Source organism: Wolffia australiana, chromosome 13 (genome assembly GCF_029677425.1).
Source record: "Wolffia australiana isolate 7733 chromosome 13, ASM2967742v1".
NCBI lineage: Eukaryota > Viridiplantae > Streptophyta > Magnoliopsida > Alismatales > Araceae > Wolffia > Wolffia australiana.
Genome location: NC_135847.1, coordinates 4,656,870 through 4,683,306, shown reverse-complemented (window position 1 = coordinate 4,683,306; position 26,437 = coordinate 4,656,870). Strand labels below are relative to the sequence as shown.

The window sequence follows — 26,437 nt, the reverse complement described above, 5'->3', positions numbered from 1 at the left end:
GATTAAGAATTTGACTCCTCACTCCGAATTTAAACCCATCAGGAATTTAAACATTCTATCCCTGAGAGTATGTTCCCATTCATCTGGATTTGAATTGGGCGATAGTGGTCCAACTCCAGCCAAATAGCCTGAAGCTCATTCACATAGTCTGTTACTGTGCTGTCACCTTGCCGTAAATTCCAGGCTTTGATGACAAGCTCATACGTTCCCCAGAGATTACTCTTCTTAAGCGCATTCTTCCGGACATAATCCCAAATTTGTTTGGATGTCTTCAGAAAAGACATCTTGGGCAACTGATCCTTAGTCATACTACCCAACAGAAAAACATGAACATTGGCATCGTTGCGCTTCCAGATTTTGAAGGACCTATGAGATGGATCCATCTCTTTGAGTAAGTGGTCAACTAACTCACGCCCAAGAAGAGTCAACTCCACTATCTGACCCCACTGAGCGAAGTTCCTACCGTTGTATCGAAGCGGTTCAGCCACAGGGGGAATCACTGACGGCACCAGATGCTGTGTCTCTGCAGAGGCCCCCTGTGTGAGATTCTCAGAATGAGACATGGTCTCACCATACGACATTGTGTAGCAGATGCAAATATGCAAACTCCTGCAGCAGCTTCACACCATGGCAACAGCGTCGATCTACAGTGTCGACTTCCGGCGTCAACCTTCAGCTGCACCGCTGATCTTCGAGGGACGAATACAGCAACTTGGGAAGAAAAACAATGACGATTCCGCAACGGTTCCGCAACGACTCCGCAAGGACGACTTGTTGCAGCAAGAAAAACAGCGACGACTTGTTGCCGCAAGAACAACAACGACGACTCCATGATGACAAGTAGTTGCGTCAAACACTGGAGCGTGGTCCTCACGGATCTCGCTCTGATACCATGTGAGATTCATCTCCAGCCAAACCCTCAGTGACGGGCGGAAGGAGGTGGAGGAAGAAACTCACGTAGAGAAATAAAAGTATTTTTCAACAACAGCAAAACAACGTCCTTGTATACCCTAATATATGTGGGGTATACAGGTGATACATAATGGGCCTCGTACTGGGCCAAAAAACACAGAAAAGAGAAAAAATAGAAGGGCATATATTGTTAGCTGACAAGCTTCATTTCGTTTTTTCTCTGAGGTCATGTATTTGTGCAGATTGCAGGAAAGCTAAACAAAATGATTAGGGAAACAGGGCTTCGTGATGTTGGTCAGCTGGAGCAAGATCTGGTTTTTGGGGATGCTGGAACAAAGGAAGTTATCAATTTTCTTAGATCGAATCAGGTTCACTAAACTTATTTTGATCCACCATTCTAAGTTTGGACTGTAAATCTTTTCAATTAAGCAGAACCTTTGTGCAGGAATCAACTCGGGAAAATAAGTTACGATTGTTGATGATTTATGCTTCCATTTATCCGGAGAAATTTGAAGGAGACAAAGGCATAAAGTTGATGCAGGCAAGAGTTCTGACATGATCCAATTATTTGCTTTTACAGTGCACTTTTAATTGAAGATGAAGGATTACTGTTTCCTATAAATCATATCTATTTATAAGTTAGCTGAAAAAATGGCAATTTTCTTGTATGGATGAAAATTGAGATAAACAATATAGCATTAAAACTGTTTATTGCTAGCGGAGATTCTATTTTACTGTTTCTTTCTTTCTTTCCATATTTACCCTTATGTGTACTCTCTATACTTAACTTGGCCTGTTACATTAGGCCCAATACTGTACAGCCCATATTAACATCTATATACATATAGATGTGTGGGCGTCATTGAATATGGAATATTTTCTTCTGTTAACCTATTGCCGGTCTAGGGTTTATGTCGTCCAACCACTACATTTATTATATTCTTTTTGAGTTTCTCGTCAGAGTTCATTAAAGCATTTTTTGAATTAATTGGATGTAATACACAATAGTTTATTTACATTTGTTTCCTTTGTTTACTTAGTGTAAGTAGGCCACATGTTGTAAGTGGTCCACAATGATACTGTTTCAGGTATCAGATAATGGATGCAGATGAAAATAACTGGATCAATATCAAGAATTCACTTTCAGAAAATCCGATGTCTGTGAATCCAAACAGATACTAGCCTGGGGAAAGTTGAGATGAAATAGAAATAGAAAAATAGAAGAGGGAAGGAGGTGATAATGGATAGAGCAGGATAATAGTTCGTTCTCCCCTCTCTGGCCAGAAGTGTCTCAGCAGCCACTGGCCCGAAAGAGTAACTGAATCTTGAATGCCTCCTCCTGTCTGACTCCCTTTACTTTAAGTCAACGTAGCACGTGTGATTTGACTTAACGGGGTTGCTTGGTGGCATGTCGACAATACATTCTTGCAAAGAACGTATCATACGAGTTATTTTACATCATGTTAGTCGGCCACATGTGTTATGTGGCTCCTAGCCCATACCTATGTAAGCGGGGATATAGCAAGCTGATTCAATATTCGAATGGAGGGTTTTCTGTCCTCTTTCATTTGTCTAACCCTAGCTGGATAGGTGGACTATAAAAGTGAAGATCTTCGCTTTAATTCCTTCACTGTTGATGTTCCAGATCTGAGTATTATAAAAAATGATTTAGTCCTTCACTTTTATGAAATTTTTGCAATGAGTTTATTTCTTATCCATGGGATATTTTTAGTGAAACTTCCGTATACAAACTCTTAATTCAGTGGTTTGTGATAACATAAAAAATTGTGCGTGGAGCAAAATGTTTCTGATACGACCCCGATGTATCTAGGCTTTGTGTCATTTAGCCCGATAGGGGCATTTAGGTCATTTGGACCTCTTTGTAATCTCTTTAAATAGAGCAGCACTCCCTTTAGGAGGGCAGTCAAGAAGTATCATCGAGAATGTGTCTGGCTCCCTCCGGCGACGTCCAATTCGCCAGACCCCTCACGTAGGTGACGTCCACTCCGCCTGGCCCCACCTGCCATAGTCCATCCCGGCACGCCGACATCCATCCCGGTGCCTTCTTCCTCTCTTCCCGTCTTCTCCCGATACGAACCAACAAGGTTCATAACAGGTTCCTGATAAGGCATCACATAAGCAATGCTTTCGGATCCTTGAACAGTTGGAAAAAATCTAGCAACTGATATTTATTTATAGGAAAGTAATTTTCTGTTGTTCAGTTTAGTGATAAAGTGACAGAAAGATTAATTAATGAACACATGTACTTCTCATCGTGATGATTATTGTGACCTGAAAATACTAAATGATGATGACAGAATGAAATAAAACCCCCAATTAAATGGAAAATGACTAGCTTTCCATGCTATGTCATACTCCCTTTCAAGATGTAAGTGAAGTAATTTGTGAGACACCAGCTGGAGCTGTTCAGTTGTGTTTTATTGGGGTCTTCTAAAGAAATGTGTATTGTTGACATTATTGTCTCCTTTCCTTTTTCTTTTCTTCTTTCTATTATTAGCTCCTTTCTATTATTAGCCCATTAAGGGCCCTTTCTATTATTAGCCCATTAGGGCTCCCTATAAAACCCCTTGTAATCTCTTTGTTTGGGTATCAAGAATTGTTCTTTCTTCATGTCTTCATGGTATCAGAGCCCTAACCCTAACCTTAATCCGGGTTCCTAGGCTCGACCGTAGCTCCGATCTCTGGCGTTTCTACATTCGCCACGATCTTGAGCTCCTTCTCCTTCCGGTTGGCTACCTGCTCCTGGCGGCGCAGCTTCTTTCCGGCCACATTTCCGGCTTCCCGCACCGCGCTCCCTCCTCAGCTGTGGTTCTCTCTCGGCAGCGTACGCTTCCCTCTCGACCGCGCGCTCTCCTCTCGGTCGCGACGCGCTCCTCTCGACTCTTCAGCCGCGCACGCAGCCAATAGCCGCGGGCGTTCCTGCAGCCGTGTGCTCCTCGTGCGACACTTCATTCTGTGATCAAGATGACGGAGCCTGTATCGGTTTCCGGTGCGACGCCAGCATCGACGCCAGCTTCGACGCCACCCAGTGTGGGTCAAACGTCCAGATTACTACATGCTTTAACCTTCTTTAGTGGCAGCAATATGTCCAGATTACTCTCAAGGGACGACTGATGCGTCATTTACTTGAAGAAGGGCCTTCCAAGACAGACTCCAAGTACTATGACTGGCTAGACGTTGAAGGGGTGGTCCATCGATGGCTTTTGGATAGTATTTCACCGAGTATCAAGGGTGAATTTCTGTCTCTTGAGTCTGCCCGGGCCGTGTGGGAAGCGGCCCTTGACAGCCACTCCAAGAAAAATAATATTGCTACACTGTATGGGCTAGTGCATCGGGCCACCAATCTGCGTCAAGGAGACAGGACGATCATGGAGTACAGCACAGAACTCATTTCTCTATGGAATGAGATTGATCACTACATGCCTCCGGACCCTCACTCGGTGGATCGCAAGTACACTCTTCGACTTCGGGTTTTTCAGTTCCTTATAGGACTTAACCCGGAATATGAAGCGGTACGGGCTCAGCTTATGCACCGGGAGAAAGAGCTTTCCTTCAAGGATGCGCTTCGCAGCGCGAGAATTGAAGAATCTCGCTTTCAGCAGTCCCAGACCCCGGCTTCTGCACTTGTAGCACATTCCTCTTCCTCCACGCGCTCCTCGGTGACGACCACATCGACTGGAGCAGGAGCTTCGTCTCGTGGTCCATCTACTCGGACTGAGGAATCCTCCAAAGGTGATCCTTCCCTTTTCTGCAATTACTGCAAAAAGCGGGGTCACTCCAAGGAGACGTGCTTTAAGCTTCAACGGAAGCGAACACAACAGAGCAATCTCGCTACGGTTGCACCTTCTGTCAACCAAGTACCGATGCCTGGTCAAGTGCCTCTGTCCTATGGTCTTCTTCCAAGTGGAGCGTCTTCGGCGAGTGCTTCTCTTCCCGGCTTTACACTTGAAGAAGTGGGCGTCTTGGCGATTGCTTGACCCTCCAGTCGTGGGCTCGTGCTCTCTAGCTAACGCGGGTATGTCCACCATTCCTTCTCCTCCTCCTTCACCATCTCCGTCGTCATCATCATCCACTTGGCTTCTTGACTCTGGTGCCACTGCCCACATGACACCCAATCCTAGAGCTTTTGTGACCTATGAACCCGTTTCCGGCTCCTCCAAAGTTAAAACAGCTTCCGGTGATCTTCTCACTGTGGCTGGGATTGGTCGTGTGTCTCTCTCTCCTTCGATGAACCTCACTAAAGTCCTTCATGTTCCACGGCTTGCTCATCATCTTCTTTCTTTATCCCGCCTTGTTCGTGATCTGAACCAAGATCTTACATTCACTCCTAATACCTGTTTTTATCGTGATAAGGTGTCGGGGAGGACGATTTCCATTGCTGAGGAGCATGAGGGTCTCTATCTTGTTCGATCTCCCTTGTCTCCCCTCGCTGTTGCTGCCGCTGCAGTTCCCCTTTCGGCGTCTCATGAGCGTTTGTGGCTTCTCCATCGACGCCTCGGCCATCCATCCTTTGCTACTCTTTATCGTTTATTTCCAAAACTTTTCCAAGGCCACTCTGTGGACCGCTTTGTTTGTGATGCTTGTCGAATTGCTAAACATCATCGTACTACATATCCTATTTCTTCTTCCCATTTGACGACTCCTTTTGCTCTCGTTCACACCGACGTGTGGGGACCCTCCCCTGTTCATAGCACGTCCGGTGCTCGGTGGTTATGTATATTCATTGATGACGCTACTCGTTTCACGTGGGCCTATCTCTTGAAAAATAAATCAGAGATCTCCCTTGTTATTCCTCAGTTCTACTCTCTCATTCAAACTCAATTCTGCACTTCTATTCGCTTCCGCTCCGACAATGCCGAGACTATGTCAATTCCACGTTAAGTACTTTCTTCCAAGAAAAGGCATCATCCATGAAACCACATGTCCTTACACCCCAGCAAAATGGAGTTGCAGAGCGAAAAATTTCGTCACATTTTTGAAATGGCTCGAGCCTCTTATTTCACATGCATGTGCCAAAGTATTTTTGGGCTGAAGCTGTCCTAACTGCCATTCATCTTCTCAACCGTCTTCCGTCTCGCGTACTTAACTACTCTACTCCCATTGATTGTCTCCAGCATTCCTTCCCCAACATTTCTCTCCGAACCAATCTTACCCCTCGTGTCTTTGGGTGCGTTTGCTTTGCTCCTAACCACCATCTTGGTCGTGACAAGCTTGATCCTCGGGCCATCCAATGTGTCTTCGTCGGCTATGCTTCTACTCAAAAGGGTTATCGATGTTATCATCCACCCTCTCGTCGGTTTATTGTCAGCAAGGATGCTACCTTTGTGAATTGACTCAGATTACCCCTCTTCTTCTCCACCTTCTCCTTCTTTACCACCTCAATCAGATCCCTTGAATTTCTTATCCTTCCGAACTCATCGTCCTCGTCACCAGTCCCAAGTCCTTCCTTGCCTGTTCCTCTCGAAGAGCCTCCATCTGATATTCCCATGAACACCTTGTCCTCTGATCCTCTGCCTGCACCAATCCCAAATCCACCTGTCCTTACTAAAGATCCATCCTCTGCTTCATCGAACCCTCCTGCAGAGTCCCCATCGGATCCCTCTATCCCACTAAGTTGTGCCCCTTTACCTATACGCCGTTGCCAGAAAACGCTATGGTATCACTCTTGCTCGTCGCAAGCCTCGTGTTCCTCCTACCTCTGAAGTTCCCTCATCCTCCTCATCCACTCCTCTTGAAAATCCTTCATTAGCACTTGTGTCTTGCCCTCATCCTTCTCCATTGTATCCATTAGCCGCATCCATCTCATCTCATCGTCTTTCCCCATCCTACCACGCTCTTCTCACCTCCCTTGACACTATCTCCCTTCCAAAGACGGTGGACGTAGCCCTCTCTCTTCCTCATTGGCGTCGGGCAATGGAGGAGGAGCTACAAGCACTTGCCCTAAATGACACATGGGATCTGGTTCCACTACCGCCGGGCAAGCACTTGGTTGGCAGTCGTTGGGTTTATGCTGTAAAGCACAATTCCGACGGCTCTATTGAAAGGCACAAGGCACGTGTTGTGGCGCAAGGGTTCACCCAACAGTATGGCATTTATTATTAGGAAACGTTTGCCCCTGTGGCCAAGATGAACACTGTCCGGATTCTCTTGGCTCTTGCCGCCGATCGGGGCTGGATATTGCAGCAATATGATGTCAAGAATGCTTTTCTTCATGGTGATTTTACTGAGGAGATCTATATGGCCTTACCTCCTGGATATGCCTCCTTAGTGCCGTCTACTCCGAGTTCAGTTGTTTGTCGCCTGAAGAAAGCGCTGTACGGTTTGAAGCAATCTCCTCGTGCTTGGTTTGGCCGTTTCACCATGGCCATGAAGAACCGGGAATACCGTCAGTCTAATGGAGATCACACGCTTTTCTACCGTCATTCCACGTCCGGGGGAGTGCCTATTCTTCTCGTGTACGTGGATGACATTATCATCACGAGTGATGATACAGAGTCCATTACTCAGCTGGCTATGTATCTGTCGTCGGACTTTGCCATACGTCATCTTGGCCCATTACGATATTTTCTTGGTATTGAGGTGGCTTATTCTTCGAGTGGGATTTTCATCTGTCAGCGGAAATATACAGTGGATCTTCTTTGCGAGCTGGGAAAGGAAGACTCCAAGCCTATTTCGACACCGATTGATGTGAGTCATCGACTTGGTGCGGATGAGAATGAAGATCCGGCTGAGCCCGGACAATATCGAAGACTTGTGGGCAAACTGCTCTATCTCACCCACACCCGTCCCGACATTGCATATACAGTGGGTGTTCTAAGTCAGTTTATGCAGAACCCTCGAATGAGTCATCTTCATGCTGCCCATCGCCTCCTCCGTTTCTTGAAGGGCACCATTGGCCGTGGATTAATGTTTCGTCGTCACAGTGGTCTGCGTCTAGAAGTCTACACTGATGCCGATTATGCAGGATCTGTGGTTGATCGTCGGTCGACCTCTGGGTACTGCACCTTCTTGGGAGGCAATCTTATTACTTGGAGGAGTAAGTAACAGAAAATGGTCTCTCGATCAAGTGCTGAAGCGGAGTTCCGTGCCCTTGCGCATGGTCTTTGTGAAGCACTTTGGATTACCCAACTGCTTCGTGAACTAAGGTGTCCGGTTTCTTCCCCTGTTCAGCTGTTCTGTGACAACAAATCGGCTATCAGCATTGCTCATGATCCTGTCCAGCATGATCGTACAAAACAAATTGAGATCGATCGACATTTCATTAAAGAGAAGCTTGAGTCGGGAAATTTCTGCACGCCATATGTTCCGTCAGCTGAACAGCTTGCAGACATCTTCACCAAAGGGCTTCATGCCCCTCGGTTTGAGGAGCTCTGTTCCAAGCTGGGTGTGGAAAACATCCACGCTCCAGCTTGAGGGGGAGTGTTGACATTATTGTCTCCTTTCCTTTTTTCTTTTCTTCTTTCTATTATTAGCTCCTTTCTATTATTAGCCCATTAAGGGCCCTTTCTATTATTAGCCCATTAGGGCTCCCTATAAAACCCCTTGTAATCTCTTTGTTTGGGTATCAAGAATTGTTCTTTCTTCTTATCATTCAAGATGGTATGAATAAAAGATGCAGGAGTTCCTCCAAAAATTGTATTCTTGGGGGTCTTTGGGTCCAAATTATAAAAAAATGGAGGTTTGGATTCAAAATATCCGATATTTTTATGCTTCTTATCTAGCCATATCAAGGAGAAGTCGAAGGCCAGGGCAAAAAGAGAATCATCAGTAGGCAAACTAACCATAACTTATTTACGTTTATATCTAGACATGAACAATTAGAAGACAAATTATGGCTGATGTATGACACTCATATATGGACTAAATCTAGAGGCAGCATCATTTCTATTGAACTTTGATACAGTGATTATGGAAAAATCATTAGTTTATGTAACATGGTTTAAAAACACATTTGTTAATAGATGTGTTTGCCTCATGAATCAATTCGTTTTCCATCTCCAGTTAGCCAGATTATCTTCTGATGATATGAATGCGGTAAACAACATGAAGTTCTTGGGAGGTTCAGATGGCAAGAAGACTACAACTTCCACTTTCTCTCTCAAATTTGACCTTGCCAAGGTAGACATCTGTGGAACCTATATTTTCAATTTTAGTGTTGTGGTAAAGGGTCTTTGGGGTTGGTCATGGTTTTTCTTCACTTTTAATCAGAAGAAGCATGCTGCTAGAAAGGAGCGGCAGGAGGAGGAGGGTACATGGCAACTAGCGCGGTTCTATCCCATGGTAGAGGTGTGTTGACATTCCGTTGTGTCGGCATTTAGATTCATGTACAGATTTCATGTATATATTTCCTCGCATCTAGGGGTTGCCCCTGATGATGATGATGATGATTCACCATCGCTCCCATCGTTCATTTGCGCTATGATGATGATGATGACAAAGTCGTCATCATCACAAGTCCTGTCTGTCTCTCTCCCAATATTTGTCTATCATATCTCTATTTCTCTTCTCCGGTGAGTCCCATCTCTCTCTCTCAATCTATCTATTTCTCCCCAATCTCTCTCTCTCTCTCTCTCTCTCTCTCTTTCTGTCTCTCTTCCCCTCCCTCTCCTGTCATGCTTTCAGTTTTTTTGTTCGCCCAACATCCAACCTCGTACTCTCGTCATCATCATCCAGTTTTCATATAAAGCTATCAATGCCATGGTCATCGTCATCATCACAAGATTGCGACAATGATGATGGCAATTTCTGGATGTCGAAGATAACTGTGTCCTGAGGCTTCAAACACTACTCATGCCTGCCATCAAGTGACGCTGCATTGCTTTTCCGTTACATTTCCAGGAGCTAATTGAAAAACTCAGCAAAGGTGAGCTGCCGAAAGATGAATATCCAAGCATGAGTGATCCTAGTCAATCATTTCATGGAACACCTTCAAGTTCATCTGCACGTTCAACTAATCCGGCACAATCTACGAGATCCAGACGAACTGCAACTTGGGCTCGAGCTCGCAATTCTGACGATGGTTACTCAAGGTCATTTTTTTTGTTCAGAATTACTCTTCCAGTTGATAATCATTGTTGTCAAGTTACTTTGAAGAACGAAAGTTTTATTTTCTGGATTTATTTTCTTTTGTTAGAAGGGGAAAACACCAATTGAATATTGTTAGTCGGTTTGAATCTCATTCTTTGAGAATCTCGTTATTAGTCTATTTTTATCTCATTATTAGGTTAGAAGGGAAAAGTACCATTAGACAATTGGTGTCTGAGAATATCACTTACTCTTGGTTTGGAATGAGATTCTTGAAGGATATCCTTGAAACTTTCCTTTGCATTTGCCTGCTGAAGCTTTAAGCTTCACTTTTTTTCTATTCTATCGGCAGCAAAACCCCAGTGTTTTCTTTCATGTTGTTTTAAGAATTTCATAGGCCAACTCATTTTCATAAACTTCAAGAAATAAATAAAACTTTGGTCAATAAATGTGTCCTTTATGTATATATGACTGTCTTAGTTGACTCGCACATGCAACTCTGAATATCTCTGTAGACCTATGAACTATTAGAGAAATTATTCATAATTTGAGGTTAACTTTTCAGTGACTCTATTCTGAAGCATGCATCAAGCAGTGATTTTAAAAAGATGGGCCAGCGTATTTTTGTATTTATTATTGGTGGTGCAACTCGATCCGAGGTATACCCAATTTCTTTTTATTTTTCTTTTGGTGGTGGGTTTGCCTCTGAGGCTTTATCTTGCCTTTTCTCAGCTTCGCGCTGCCCACAAGCTCACTGCTAAGTTAAAACGAGAAGTAGTCCTTGGCTCCTCAAGTCTTGATGACCCCCCACAGTTCATAACGGTGAGAAATCCATGCATGGTTTCCAGACAAGAGTGCAATCCGTCTGTTTCTTTGGCCTTTAAGCGGTCTGAATGTCATTTTGAATGATTGAAGGCCTTTTTCCGTAATTTTGTCATCATCATATTCATCCGTATTCATACAAGAATGAATGACTACGACAATGACTTGTGGAAACCAGATGATTATAATGAACTAACATCTTGGACTTTTCGTCGTCATTGTTGATGTCGAAATAGGATTTATATCATAATCACCAATTGACATCCATGTTTAGGTTTGGATAAATGGGGATGATGACAACAATTCGTTTGTTAAGGATGGATAATGATGATGGCTCTTGGAAACTGGATGACAATTAATCATCATTGTGCACTCATTATCTGAATCGCTGACGCCAAACAGTGGTGGTTGGACGATGATGAATTTTCCATCATCATCGTTAAATCTCATCATCATCATCATCCACGTTTCCGCTAGGATGAGTGATGATGACGATGACGATGAGAATGACGATTTCTCATCGCCATCATCATTGTCCACTAGTGCTGGGCCTTATCTGGATTACATTTTTGATGTTGATGATTATTATCGGGCACCATCAAAAGAAATTTCCTTTGACTGCCATATAAATTTATATCTTTCTTCCAGTTTCTGCACCTGTTTTCCAGTAAAATAGTGTGATTCTTTACTCGTGTAATCTCCGGTTTACGGCGTTTTCTATGATTCATCCGTTTCTCCCATTTAGGCACATGATTAATTTTTATGTTGCTCTTTCGTCAATGCAGAAACTTAAGCTCTTATCTCAAGACGTTCTGCTCGACGATCTCCACCTTTGACATCAGTGGCAATATTTTTTGTAGATCTACCATTTTTTCTGAAAATCTCTGCCCATTTCAGTGTCTATTTGTTATGGTTGCTCTCCAATGCTTGGATCTGTGGAAGGTGATGATTGTGAAAAAACAGGGAGTTTCTTAATATCTTATCTGCGCCTTCTCGGTGATGTAGCTTTTAAGAGTTGTAAATAACATTTTTCTAGAAACCACTGTTCATCTGGTATTATCCTACTTCCAATTTATTCACTACTTTCAAGAATAGTGGAGCTTACGTTTAGAAGTTTGAATATGTTCCACTCTCTCAAAACGTCTGAATTCCGAAAATGTCTACTGCGACCTATTTCTTTATTTTTATTATTATCACTTTTTATGTAATGTGATGTAATGCTAATATTTGAAATCTTTTTCGTAGAGACAAAGTTAAAGATAAAGATAGAGATAGAGACAGAGATGGAGATAGAGATAGATATAGAGATAGAGATAGAGATAGATATAGAGATAGATATAGAGACGGAGATAGAGATAGAGATAGAGATAGAGATAGAGATAGAGATAGAGATAGAGATAGAGATAGAGATAGAGATAGAGATAGAGAATGTCCTTTGACTGTTTTAACAATATCCAAAAAAGATAGATACTTCCTGAGATTATCATTGTCACTTTTCATGTTAAGAAGGATCTGCTTAACTATTATCTGAATTCCGCCCTGTGTAATTTAATAAAAAATATATCATCTTTCATCAAGTTTAAATTATAATCATACTATCACGTTGATCCAAATCTTGCAACTTTTTCACTGTTTGTCAGAATTTTTTTGCAAGTCTAGAGTGTGTAAACATTGATCCAGATATGCACCTTCAATGCAATATGTCTAGAGTGTATAACATTTACAATGAAAATGATAACATGCACTGTGTATAAGTAATATAAAACCATGCTTAATTGTAATGATTGAAAGCCTATTATAAAACTATCAATTTAGCTAATTTCTAGTTCTTCAATAATGGCATGCCTGGTAGCTCAGAGTAGTCTCCATCTCTCAAAGCTAGTTTCATATCCAATTCTCTCAGTCCGTACATTGTAATATTGGTTTCGAAATTAAAATCGGCCGTTCAAAAGTTTCATATTACTTGACATTCATGAGTGGTTGCCACATCCCCTTTACTTTGGCCATTTATTTTCAAATTACTTTTTGTCATCCAATATGGCAAGGTGTTAGTTGCTTCTAGAATTTTGAGAACTTAATTGCCTATTGTTCTGATATATATTATATAAATTGAATAATATTTGATATTTGGTAACCAACATTGAGCTTAATTAGGTTTAGGATTTATAAATGGAGACGTATTACGTTATAGTGTTGATATTATGAGATAGTGTGTACTTTGCAAAGAAGAATCTAAGGATTGATTGACAAAAATTCTAATCAGATATTGAAAACTGGAAAATCAAAATTCTAGTTGAATAGTGAATTTGGATCCAATTGTGTCATTATTTCCCTATATACTAGGTAGTTATTATAGTGATGATATGCTTCTCATCTGTTTTAAATTGTGAACTAAAATAACAAAACACTAGGTCTGGAAATGGAAGGAGATTATATTTATATAGAAATAATAGGTTTGAATATTTAAAAGGTAGATTCAATAGGCTAGTATACTTCTTCAGGATTCGCAAATGACACTCAGTTCTCAGAGATATTCCTTCATTATACATAAGGACTACGATAATACCTCTCAGTGGAGTAAAAATAAAGTGAGGTTTTCTCACGTTTTAATGCCTCTCAGCGGAGAATAAGATGAGACTCCAAATACCATATAAAAATACCTTAGGCCTTCCGAACATGGAGCCCATAAATCAAAAGCCAGAATGCACAAATCTACTCTTAAGAATCATATCTTGTCCCATTCATAGAGCATGTCTGTTACACATCATCATTGATCTATATGAGAAAAGGACATAGTCATGGTGATAGTAACTATATGTTGTAAAGAGCTTTACAATAATCACATTATCCTGTCAATATAAGTAAATCATCAAAAAATATGGTTGGAAAGCCGATCACATATTCCATATCTCTTTCAATGTTCTTTAGTACATGAAATTCATTATAAAGCATGTGTGGTGCTTATGATGAAGACCGTGAATATATGATCCAACTTAGTTAATTATGATAATTTTATAAGATGTTGATCACTAGTCTTTAAGTTTGTGTTCTAAATATTCATAATCAAAAGGTACTCGACTGAACATCAAAATATACTGATACGATATCACTATCTAATCCCACTCATATGATGAGTATAGCTGATCTTATAGCCATTTGTGTAGAGGCACTAATGATAGATAATGTGTGCTCTTTGGTGAAAAAGATTTAATAAATTGACTCAAAAGAATCACTAAATGGAATTATACTGAATAATTTTTTTGATTCACATCATGGTTTTACTTTGACTATGACCTAAAACATCAAAGATCAGGGTTTAGCTTGATGATTTTACTTTCTCTATAACCTACAAGTTCCTAATTATAAACTTAGGTGCAGTATTATATTATGATTTCTAAACAGCCTTATCTTAGGTGCACAAAGAAGTTCAGGAAGATGATTGAATGGACAAGATGAGAGTTTTCACCCTTGATATAAGAAGAGGAAACTCAATGAAGAAGATGTGATGAAGTCCTCCCCCAAGATAGTCATATAAAAAATAAGAGTTCCCTGGTGATTTTTTAATTAGTAAGCACCGACTGCGATGACAGATTAGGGTTTGATACTTGACCATAACCTAAGTTATCCGAGGAGTCTCAAGCAGTTGGGAGACTATATGAACATGATAACCACTGATAGAAAGGTGTTACATGAGAGAGTTAATATATCCTTTGTATCTTTTAGGACATGAGGTGTAGTCTTGCATCCTACGGGTGAGAAACTAGACCTATTGATTAAGTTAAGTCAACTTGTGATTAATTAACCTATATGTTGATATAGATACTTAATTCGGTTAGGATCTAGAGTCATTAACTAAAATAATGCATGGGACTAAAAGGCCACATGCACATAGTCTTTTGGATGTTAGAAGATATGCTTAAAGTTGAGGGGTTTTTATATAAACTTCCCATTTAGTATAAATAGGGGAATGCCACGAATAGAATTCACCTAGGCCATAATTTTTCTTGGGATTATCCCTTCTTGTCCCTTCAACCCTTGTCCCCTCTTCACTTCCGATGTGATTGGAAGGTGTAACGATGGAGATGTGATCTAGGGACTCATCAATATGAAGGAGGAAATTTAATTTTCTGGGGATTACATTGATAGGTTTAGAGGCTGGACACATCAAAAGCTCAATCACACCATTACACTAGAGGAATCAATAAATCACATATGTGACCCAAGAAAATGTGATTTGGTCATTTTATTTTTGAGTGTTGTTACGATTCCATTCTTAGTTAAGTTTCACATCGGTCACACAGTTATAACCCAACAATTCATCCAGGTCAGAAATTTTCTTGTGCATGTCCTTCTCTTTTCTTCCCTTGGCTTAATAACGCTCTCAATGTTGCTAGAACGGTGTAACGATGATAATGGAGAAATAATGAGGCTCATCAAGATGAAGGAAGATATTTGACACATGGGTATGTCTCAATGCTGGGCACATGAAAATCTCAACACGCCTCCCTCGAGGAACCGACACATTTCAGATCCCATCCACATAAAGTGTTTAGTTCATCAGATTTAAGTGTTCCATTATGATTCCATTTTACATCTTCCACTGCATGAATATTCAATGTTTAACCTCAATCACATCCCTAAAATACAATAGTCTTTATATATCTGTAAACTGGTAGCGTTTACATGAAAATAATATCTACATTTATATATTTTTGAATTTTATTTTATGTAAGTAATGCATGCTAACATTTCTCATGTATACATAAGCATCTTGCCCTTATTTTTGACATGCATGAAAACATTTTATTAATTTCGATGATAAACCTTTTTTGACTTAATGGATGTTAATAATTTTAAAATTTGAAAAAAAATTATATTCACATGTGTAAAAAGACTATTTGGAATCAATTAGTAATTATTTTGGAATGCTTATAGTAAGGTTTGAAGATAAGTTACATGATTTGGGACACTTCGATGGAAGACGTCATACGCACGTTGGCTGAAATTTAAAGAGATGTTTAAAGGAGGGGAGCCTTGAAATATTTTATGTCGCAAATAGTAACTTTTGTGAATATGTAATATCATTTTGTGTATTTACATGTTTTTATGAGTTATAAGACCTTTATATTTTCCTTTTAACATGAGTTTCAAGCCTTATGACCTATCTCTCCCTCCCTTTCACATTTTCGGCCACATCGCATAATGTCCCAGGAGAGAAGACCATGAGACTAGTGCTGATTTTAATTATGTTTTCCCTCTTGCTTCTTTTTTCTCTCTCTAAGCTGAGAACTCAGAAATATGAGGATGCCATGATAATTTTTTCTACCTAAATTTTCACTCTTTATTTCTCAAGGGTTTGAGAACGATAAGGTGTTCTCCAAATGTGGAATAAGGTGTTGTCCAAATGTTGTCTTTCCGCATGTTCTGAATCAGATAAGTAGGTGGTTTTGAGACATTATCTTCTCATTGTATTAAATCTAGAGAGAGTTATCCCATTACTTTTTTTGTTAGAGAAGTGTCATAAGCATTGCTCAGTTTGTGATTTCTTATCAATTTAAGTGAAGTTTTTATTGATCCCAAATGTTTAATCCGTTTAAATTAGGTGAGAAATATAATGTATTTCTCTCCTCATGTAAGTTATTGCAGTATGTCTATTATCTATGTACCCCCTTCTAAAATCTCTCCTCATATAAGTCATTGCAGTATACCTCCAACCAGTTTCTATGAGGTCCTTAATGTTTTTCCAGCATTGGATCTTATAAAATCTCTCCTTGGTTGAGGTTCTCAATGGGTGTATTCCCTAGAAGAAAATATTTCTGCTATTCCTGATCTACAGTAAAATATTGTGTTGTACTTTATTCAGTGATAAAAAGATTGAAAATGTTTATTTAGAATGCAGGTCCAATAAATAAAAAATGAAGTTAAAAATATTAAGAGAAAAGAGAAAGAAAATGAGAGGCCAGACTTCATGAGGGGATCTCAAAGTCAATTTGAAATATCTGATGAAGATGCATTAAAATGATATTCATCTGGTATTCTAAAGTAAAAATACAAGAAAAAATTACTCCTCTCAATTCTTATATTTTTTAATGTATAATTTGTAAAAAATGTATTATAAGTTCTGAAGTGTAACTTACAAAAACAAAATTTGGATGTTATGTTATGAAGCAGTAATTAGAATATTATGATTTGGATGTCTCTTCTCTGAGTTAAAATTATAAAATATGAGAGCTGGATGTTATTTAGTAAAATATAAATTAGATAACCCAAATATAATGTATTTGCGACACATACATTTGGAATTCCATACTACCATATAGAATTGTGTGCAAATTAAAATCAATTAAAAAAATGAAATTATATCTACTCCTAGTCAACCCAGTTCTGAATGATTACAATTGTTAATATAATATTCTATTTTTTTATTCCAAAATTTAAACATGAGGACTTATCTGACCTGCCCAATTTTAGTTTTCAATATATAGTTTATTATTTCAAATGGAATAAATATGCTCCTGAATATTTTTGACCCAAATTTTTTAATCCTCTAGCCCAAATTCTGTTAATAAGATATTAATTACACCATTCGAGGTTGATCAAAATTTTGTGAAAGTAAGAACATGATTCAACACCATCTAGACTAAGGAGCCAATGTGGGCTGATCAAGTAGGAAGGCTACATTTAAATCTCCACCACAAAAGCCTGATTGATCAAGATGAAGCTGTCATCAGGTGCAAAGATTGGATGTGTCAATGCTCCACGAGTATGAAGATTTGTCCACTTTTTACACATATGGAGGACATCAAATTGAGGGACTGTGAGACCGTTTGATCAAACACGGTAGAAAATAGAGGAGGTTGTAAAATCCTGATAACATGATAAATGCATGGATATTTAGATAGATTTTAGATGATTTTGGTATTATTAATTCAGAATATATCATGTTATCATTTGAATTAACCAAATATTTATGCATTCGCAAGAAATTCTAATTTTTGCACATTATGGTTATTTTTCACTAACTTCCTTGACTTATCTGAAGTCAAGAAGATTGATTAATGATGAGAATTTTATAGTTCCAAATTTTCAGAAATTTACAGGAATTAAAAGATACAATTCTCAGGGAATTGGAGAATTTTTGGGAGCTTAGTGATTGTACAAAGGGGCTTGAAAGGATCAAGTGGATTTGTAGACCTTCAAGAGAGAAATCTGAGGAAGATGGACCAATACCTTTAACTGAACATTGGGCTCTCAAAAGCCTTCTAAAGATGGAAGTTGAAGATTACAAGGGGAAGCTCTCAACCCATGGAGAAAAAAGGCAAAAATGTAAAGAAAGAGAATAGAAAATACCTAAAGGGGTATTTTAGGAATTCTTACTATGTATAAATACTCTTTTTCTCCTGAAATTCCCCTCATTCTGAACGTACTCTAGCAAGTAGCTGGCCATCAGGACAAGGCATATTTCAGAATCCAGGTTATTCAACCTACTTAATGTAAGTTTGTTAAAGTTTTCATTCAATCTCGTATCTTGTTTGCGTTGAGAAACATTGATCCTGAAAAAATATAAGGATCCACAATTAAGATGAAGCATTGAGGGGTCATCAGACTTTCATTGAGGTTTTAGAAACCTAGATTTACATTTTTCCATCATTATCTATCCATTTCCCCTTTAAAGTCATCACTCTCTCACTCTAAAGATTCATTTTCCCTACTTTCTCTATCAAGAATTTACTCTTTATCTCTCTAGACTTCATCCATATCCCTAGTTACTCCAATAAAATAATCATAAAAAATGTTATTCATTTGCACCTTCAAATTCCCTCTCAAACACCTTCCACACCCCTTCTTCATTTTCTCTATCTATCTCCTCATTCTGACATTTCTCTCTCTCTGGAGTAGTTTCTTTCTCTCTAAAATCCATTTATATCTCTTTATATATCTTCTATCATTTCCCAATTTGAATCCCAAGAAAATAAAATTTAAAAATCAATTTTATCCCTTCAAAACTTGGATTTCCCCCCTCATAGCCTCACTAGTGAGCTGTTGTGTTGTGCCGTGCGGCAGGGACACCCCTCCGCCCGCCAGGCTGTGCGTGCTGCAGGACTTAGCCAAATCCAATTGGGATTTTAATTGGGATGACCCAATTGGGCTGACCCATAGGTCACCTAAATGGTCCAGACCGGGCCCCGCCGACCCAAAAGCCCAAACCGCACGCTGTTGCTCCCCCATTGCCGCTGCCGCCGGAGATCTCCAGAGTAGGTATTTTCATCATTTTATGCATTTAAAAATTATAAATAAATCAGCAAAAATCCCTAAAATTCATATGATCAATTTCTAGTGATTTTAACATCTAAAAATATTCTTAAAAAATCTCTAACTCTTGTTGTTAATACTTTTAGTGGTTTTGATGTAAATTAAATTCTATAAAATTATAGAAAAAATATTTTTGATTTCTGTTGTTAATTTAAATTAGGGGAATTAGTGTAAAATATTTTTAGTGTGTCTCCTTGTATTTCTGAGTTAATTTTAACCATATAAAATTATATAGATTGATTAAAAATCCATAAAAATCCTAGAAATTATATCTCTTATCTTTAAAATCATTTCCTTCATTTCAAGATTCTTGAAAATTCTGAAAGTGAAGTTCTGCCTCTCTGTGGATTGACCACTTACTTGCCCTATATGAATTATAGAGTATTTAAGTGGAAAATTTCATAATTATTGTTAGTTAAGTCTGAATTAAATCAATGGCATAAAATCCATAAATTTGGACTTATCAAAGCCCACTTTACATTTTCTAGGCCATATGTGCATAAAGTGTGGATTTCGGTGCATTGTGAAGGATATGCAAAATAAGGGTAGGGGTTGCCCAAAAACTTGGATAAGACACTGTAATATCTTTATATTATATTTCTTGAGTTAGGTAGGAACATATATGTTACAGAAATTCAACATGAATAAAAATAATAAAATTAAAAATTAGACTACCTAATTAGACCCCCTATATAGAAACCCTTTGTGTAAAAACATAATATTTATACTGTTGGCTTTTGTGACCATCCAGAGTAGAAGTTTCATTTTTCTAGCTCTGTTTTCTCCCTTCTATACATTATTGGGTGTTCCTATGGTGGTTGGTTTTCCATCCATGAAAGTAATGGATACATGGTATCACATCGATTCGGATCCATTCTCATTGTCTCTCATTGTGTACTGAAACTGTGACAATCATGCTCCCTCATCGCGATGCAGTACACTGCTGCTGTCTATGTTACTTTCATCAATGCACATAGAAGTGCATGCATGAAGTTTTTGCGATATTTTCAGATGACCATACATGTTTTAAGACACATGTGTAGACTCAACCATTGGGTGCCAACCCATGTACACGATTGCACTCACTGAACCAATCTTGAGCTTTCCACCCTATATGTGTGACATATAAAAATTCATGCATGCAACTTTATGATTTGAATGATTATATGATATCCAGAACTTCAATTATGCTGAAATTTTATGGGGCTTGAATTAAGAATCCCATTTTATGCATTATTTCATATATGATATATTTTTTATTATTTTCTAAAATTTGCATGAGATATGCATAAATTAAATACTCAGTAGAAGCTCAATATTTTAAGCGTATGAGTTTATAATCTTTGACCTTTGTTGGTCCAAAATTATTTTATCTAATCATCTATTACATGTTGTGTTAGTTATGAGAGATTTGTACCAACTTAAATCTCTCAGAAAAAGTGAAAAAATCTTGAGCTTGCGTAGAAATCAGCTCTCAATTCAGCTATATCAGTTTGTATAAAATATTGTAATTAAATTAAATGAATTTATTTGTATTGGGCTGGACCAGTGCAAGGAGCATGTGAGCCATTGATTCGGTTACCCCACCACGGGGAGACAGTTTCATTTGATTCAAAATGAATAAATGATTGGTTGTTATATAGTCTTTCATTTTCGTATCTTCCAACATGGGGATTATATCTGATGTCAGACTATCTGCTCTATGATTCAAACCATTGACTTAGGGCTAAATATTTTTATGAAATTTCAAAAGCCATGTTACATTGTTTTTCAAAAATCAATATTCATCAGAAATCATTTGGCCAGTGAAATGTAATGGCCACCATTTATTTTTTTACCTACCACAGAATATTTATATCTAAATTAGAGGACTAATTTATAAAAAAATATGTACAAATAAACTTAAGTATTTATAATATTTTGAATAATAAAATTATTATCTATATACCCAAAAAATTTGAAATTAAATTCATGGAATTTTTTCTTACCTTTCATAATTTATGAGATGAATGGCAGTGTGTAGTTATGCCATTTTGGAATTAAATCAGTTACCTTATTTTTATTTCATATTAAATGCATATGTCGAGTTGTTATAAGTGAATAGATTGACCCATTCATTTTTTGAGTCCATATATATTTTCTTTCAGCGAGAATCACATTACAAAGATCAAGGAAGAGTTCTGGCATTAAGGACAACTTTTCTGGCCGCATTTGAGAAATTTTTTCTGACCGAAAGCTAGGGAAGGACACGTTCTCCCTAGGGAACATCTAGGGAACATATAGGGAAAGATGTGGTCTGACTGAAAACTTTTCTGACCGAAGGTCGGTCACTGGACAACCGGACCGGGCTCGGGTCCAGTTTTCAGGTCCAACCGGACCGAAGGCCGTTTGGATACATAATATAATATTATAAAGGGAAAATAGTCCCATATATCCCAGGTTTATTAAATTGTCCGCGATCTATCTCAGGTTTTTTTTTTCACACGATCTATTCCCAGTTTTTTAAAAGTTCCGCAATCCATCCCCAATTTTTTAAAAGTTCCGCGATTGATCCCAGGTTTTTTCGGACGCTGACGTGGCGTCCAGCGCGGATGGCAAAGTGGGCAGCTGGGCTGACCGTAATAGACGTGGCATCCAAGTCGGACGCCACATCAGCGTCGGAAAAAACCAAATAAGTCATCATCTTCGTTCGGAAATCGTCGGGGAAAACCCCTTTTCATCTCTCCAGCGATTTTGACGAGCGATCCATTCAAGGACGAAAGGATCGATTCCGAAGAAGCGTCTCTGCAAAACTGGTATTTGTCTTCTGCGATTTTTCTCTTCTTCCACGAATTTTTTCTTCTTCCGCGATTTTCTTCTTCTTCCATGATTTTTCTTCTTGTTCCGCGATTTTTCTTCTTGTTCCGCGATTTTTCTTCTTCTTCCGCGACTTTTCTTTACCAACATTGGATACTGATTCTTATTGGTGTTCAATACTCCGTTTCAATATCCGATATTGATCCCAATATCACATAGCGAAACATGGGTCCGAATATCAAATATCAAAAATCGAGTTTAGATGTAGATATCCCAATTGGATCACGATCAGTATTGGGTTTAATTGGATTCGATAATTGATATTTTTATCGATATATCGATACCATCATCGATATTCGTTATCGTTACCGGATCCAGAAAATTGATATTCAAACTAATATCGATACTTCTTCCGCGGGTTTTTTTAAATTAAATGCCGATCAGAAACCAGTTTTCAAAACATGGATCTGAATATCGAATATTTAGTTTTGGTATCAATATCTCAAAGGATCTCGCTCAGTGTCGGATCTAAATGGATGCGATATTGGATACCGACATCAATATCGATATTCCGATACCAACGGTGGTATTCAATATCGCTGGATATGTTGATATCAATCGATATTGAATATTGCTCTTGGTATTCTAAACATGAGTCAGAGTATCCAATATTCAATATTGAATATCTCTATCAGTATTTCAATACCAATTAGAACGATTTGGTATCCCAATAAGACCTCGATACCATGATATCGGCAACGGAATCATCCCCTCCATAAATTCAGTACACGATATCTGATATCCATCTTGCATTCGGTATTCGATATTCGATATTCGATAATTATCATCTGAACCAAGAAAGATTTTTCTTAATCTCAGGATTTCACAACACGACTCAATCATTGTGACTCTCTATCTGATTTTAGACATATATCTTGACAGCTCAAATTTGACATTCTTCTTGGAGACAACGCTGAATTCGAGGAGTCCTTTACGAATTTTCATCATTTCTTCTAGCGTACGTAAAAGTAAAAAACAATTTAAGCACACATTTATTACACACATTAAATTTTTATTCGATATGTTATTATTCCTCACCATTTATGTGAATGTGAAATTAGAATTATTACAATACGTCAGTTATTGTTTCTTATTATCTCCGTTGAATAGGGCTGATGAGGCGAGAAATGTATTTGGATATAATTACGATAGTGAGCATGACTGTGAAAGTGACACGTGTAGAAGTGATTCTGAAGGATATTCTAGTGAAGAAGGGAATTTTAGTGAGTATGCTAATTCTGAAGATGAGATAATAACTCCCACTGATACAGATGAGGAGTCTGAAAATGTAAGGATTGTGCCACGTTGCAAAAGGTACGATCCCGGTTGCCCCCTTGAGGAGATTAGGTTTGAAGTAGGCATGAAATTTGAGTTGGCTACTGAATTTATGGCGGCTATGAAGAACTATGCTGTATGGAATGGGTTCAATTTTAGATTGCAAAAGTCTTGTGAGACAAAGGTTGAAGTGCTCTGCAGTAACGATTGCCTGTGGCGGGTATATGCTAGTTGGAGCCGGACGGAAGATGCTATCGTCATGAAGACATTAAATGATAGACATACGTGCAGTCGTTCTGAAAGGAATAGACAGGCTGATTATAAGTTGATTGCGAATCATTTCATCGAGAACTTTTGCATGAATATTGATTGGCCTGTTGGCGATATGATGCGGGAGATCAACCATAAATTTGGAATCACGGTGGGGAAGACTACATGTTACAAAGCAAGATCTACTGCTCGCAAGATGCTTTAGGGATCCCTGGATGACCACTACCACTTGTTGCCATCCTATGTAGCAGAATTGAGGAAGGTATACGAGAATAGCACCTTCAAGTTAGTGCTCGATATGGACACCCCTGATTCGCAAGTTAGGTTTAAGAGACTCTATATATGCTTTGAGTCTTTGGCTAGGGGTTTTCTTGAGGGGTGTAGGAAATTCATTGCACTGGACGGTTGTTTTTTGAAGACTGAGATGAAAGGGCAGTGGTTGAGTGTAGTGGGAAAGGATGGAAACAACCAAATGTTTCCAATTGCTTGGGCTGTGGTCGAAGGAGAAAACGAAGATTCCTGGACTTGGTTTATTGAATTGCTAATGCAGGACCGAGGGATTTTTGATGGTATCGTTTGGACATTTATGAGTGATCAGCAGAAGGGTCTAGGTAATGCAATGGCAAAACTGTTGCAAAATGCAGAGCATAGTAATTATGCCAGGCATATCTTCGCAAATTGGAAGAAGAGGGGGCATTCCACTGAGCTGTTGAAGAATATTTTTTGGAGGACTGTCAAGTGCACAAATCCCGAAGAATTCTGGAAGCTCCTACGACAGATGAGGTCAATTAAACCTGAGGCCGCACATGATTTTGAAGTCGTAGGTGTGCACAAGTTTTGCATGGCGTTTATCAGTGAATGGCCGGAATGTGAGACGATTGATAACAACATCTGTGAGTGCTTCAACAGTTACATCTTGCCGTACAGAGGAAAACGTATCATAGACATGTTGGAAGATATCAGGAGTGCATGCACGTAGAGTATAGTGAGCAGAAGGGATTTGTTCTCTAACAGTTCCGACCAGTTATGCCCCCAGATAAGAGGCTTGCTCGAAGAGAACAGATTGAAGTCTAGGAAATTCACACTCAAACATGTTGGCCATTATCAATTCGAAGTTATGTTATTCGGAGACGGATATGTGGTCAACCTGCGGGCCCGGAAATGTAGCTGCAGATATTGGGCATTAAGGGGTATTCCTTGTGATGTAGGACGACTAGGAAATGGATGGCTTGAGGGGCAGAGAAATGATAAGGACGGGTGGAAGGTAATGGATGGATTGGGTAAAGGAGGGATAAAACAGACGATAGAAATCCACACGGTCGAATTCGGAGTTTAAAGCCGATGAAATACTGGTGGTGCAGCTCCGATCCTCGTCGAGGGTGGGAGTACTGTTTTCACGCACCGCGACGATGCCGAAGCACCAAAATCAATACCCGAATTCACGTCTCCATAGAAACTCTCGAAGAGAATGGTAGGAAAATCCAAATCAAAACAAATCTGATGACGGTGGAGACTTCTCGTGGAATACTGGAGGGAGAACACTTTGACACCTAAGAGTTCAGGCGTACCTCGGCACCGTAGTGCGTGAAGAGGCTGCGGGGAATTCTGAGCGTGGCAAAACTCAGCGGATCCGGGTGTTGAGTGGCCCACTAGACGAGGAAGAGTTTTGGCGTTTCGGGCGTTGAACGGCCCTGGCAGTGAGTTGATGTCGTTGTCGCACAGTCAGGCGTAGGCGAATACCCGCACGCGCGAAGCACGCGTAGGGTGCGCGGAGCGCATGGAGTGCGCGTGGGCACTGACGCACGCACAGAGAGCGTGGAGGGCGTGCAACGCACCCGAAGCGCGTGCGGCTAGAAGCTTTGGACGACGTCAACGACGACCAACATCGGTGGCACAAGCGTGCGCGGCGCTGTGATGGAGGACCATCCTGGAGACGGTACGACGAGACATCATCAGCCATGCCGAGCAGCTCGCGTCGACGCTTGCCACCCGGGGTTCAAGTACCCCGTGTAAGTATCTCTATCTTCCCTTGTGTTTGTTTATGTTTTGCTTGTGTCTTTGGATTTCATGGACTGGGCCAATATTGGGCCTCGCCGTTATCTTTACTTTTGAAATTTCAGTTTTATTTTCAAATTGTAAGGAGAGGCCGAACCACATCTCGCGACGGTTCGTCCTCTCCCCACGTTCACTTGGCACCTATCCTCACTATATAAGGGGATAGCATGCCCAAGGAATATTTGAGTCATTTGTTGAAAGAAAGTTTTTCAACTCTTATCTCCACCCTATCGTAGTTAGAGAGTAGAGAGGTTTGGCTAGCCTCGACCACGTTGAGACCACTCCGTGGTTAGAGCCCTCGTCGTCACGTCGAGACCACTCCGTGACGATGTGTTCAAGCGTACCGTCGAAATCACTCTGGCAAGAGGAAAGATTCAAGAAAGTCGACCACGCCTGGAGCTGAAAAACCCCTCGTCGAGATCACTCCGAGGGTGCGCGAGGCCGAAGATTCGTCACCGACATCCGCCTTCCACGGGGTTATTCAAGATCCCACCAAGGTTCCCAAGAACGCCCAAGAAGCCATCTTCTTGAAGGTTTCTTGGGGCGGTTACAGCTCAAGAAAACCCATCCCTGGGGCTCAAGATCCGCTCTACCGCCAACGCCTCCGCCCGTCGCCCTCCACCGCCGCCGACCTCGGTCCCTGCCACCGCCACGCCCGCACGCCGCTTGCGCCCGCGTGCCACCTGCGCCTACGTGCCCTCCGCGCCCGTACACCGCCCGCGCCTGTGCACGCCCTGTGCTCACGTACCCGTGCCCGCTCGCCGCCTCGCCCGCGCGCCCCATGCTCGCGCACTCGCGCTCGCGCGCTCTTGCGCCTGCGTGCCCCTCACGCTCGCGCGTCGCCCTGCTCGCCCACCGGCCGCGCCTGCACGCCGTTGCGCCCGCGCGC

The 26,437-nt window shown here is 40.2% G+C and overlaps 1 protein-coding gene across 1 annotated transcript in view; it reads left to right on the top strand.

Annotated features, from left to right (window-relative positions):
- Positions 1 to 11,895, top strand: part of LOC144710849 (SNARE-interacting protein KEULE-like) — a 39,771-nt gene extending 27,876 nt beyond the window's left edge. Inside the window, exons 14-21 of the mRNA XM_078584679.1 lie at positions 1,155 to 1,280; positions 1,358 to 1,453; positions 8,935 to 9,051; positions 9,142 to 9,219; positions 9,772 to 9,962; positions 10,523 to 10,616; positions 10,690 to 10,779; positions 11,565 to 11,895. Of these exons, the coding sequence (XP_078440805.1) occupies positions 1,155 to 1,280; positions 1,358 to 1,453; positions 8,935 to 9,051; positions 9,142 to 9,219; positions 9,772 to 9,962; positions 10,523 to 10,616; positions 10,690 to 10,779; positions 11,565 to 11,615 (843 nt within the window). The 3' untranslated portion in view covers positions 11,616 to 11,895. The remainder of the gene's footprint in view (positions 1 to 1,154; positions 1,281 to 1,357; positions 1,454 to 8,934; positions 9,052 to 9,141; positions 9,220 to 9,771; positions 9,963 to 10,522; positions 10,617 to 10,689; positions 10,780 to 11,564) is intronic.
- Positions 11,896 to 26,437: the final 14,542 nt, after the last annotated feature.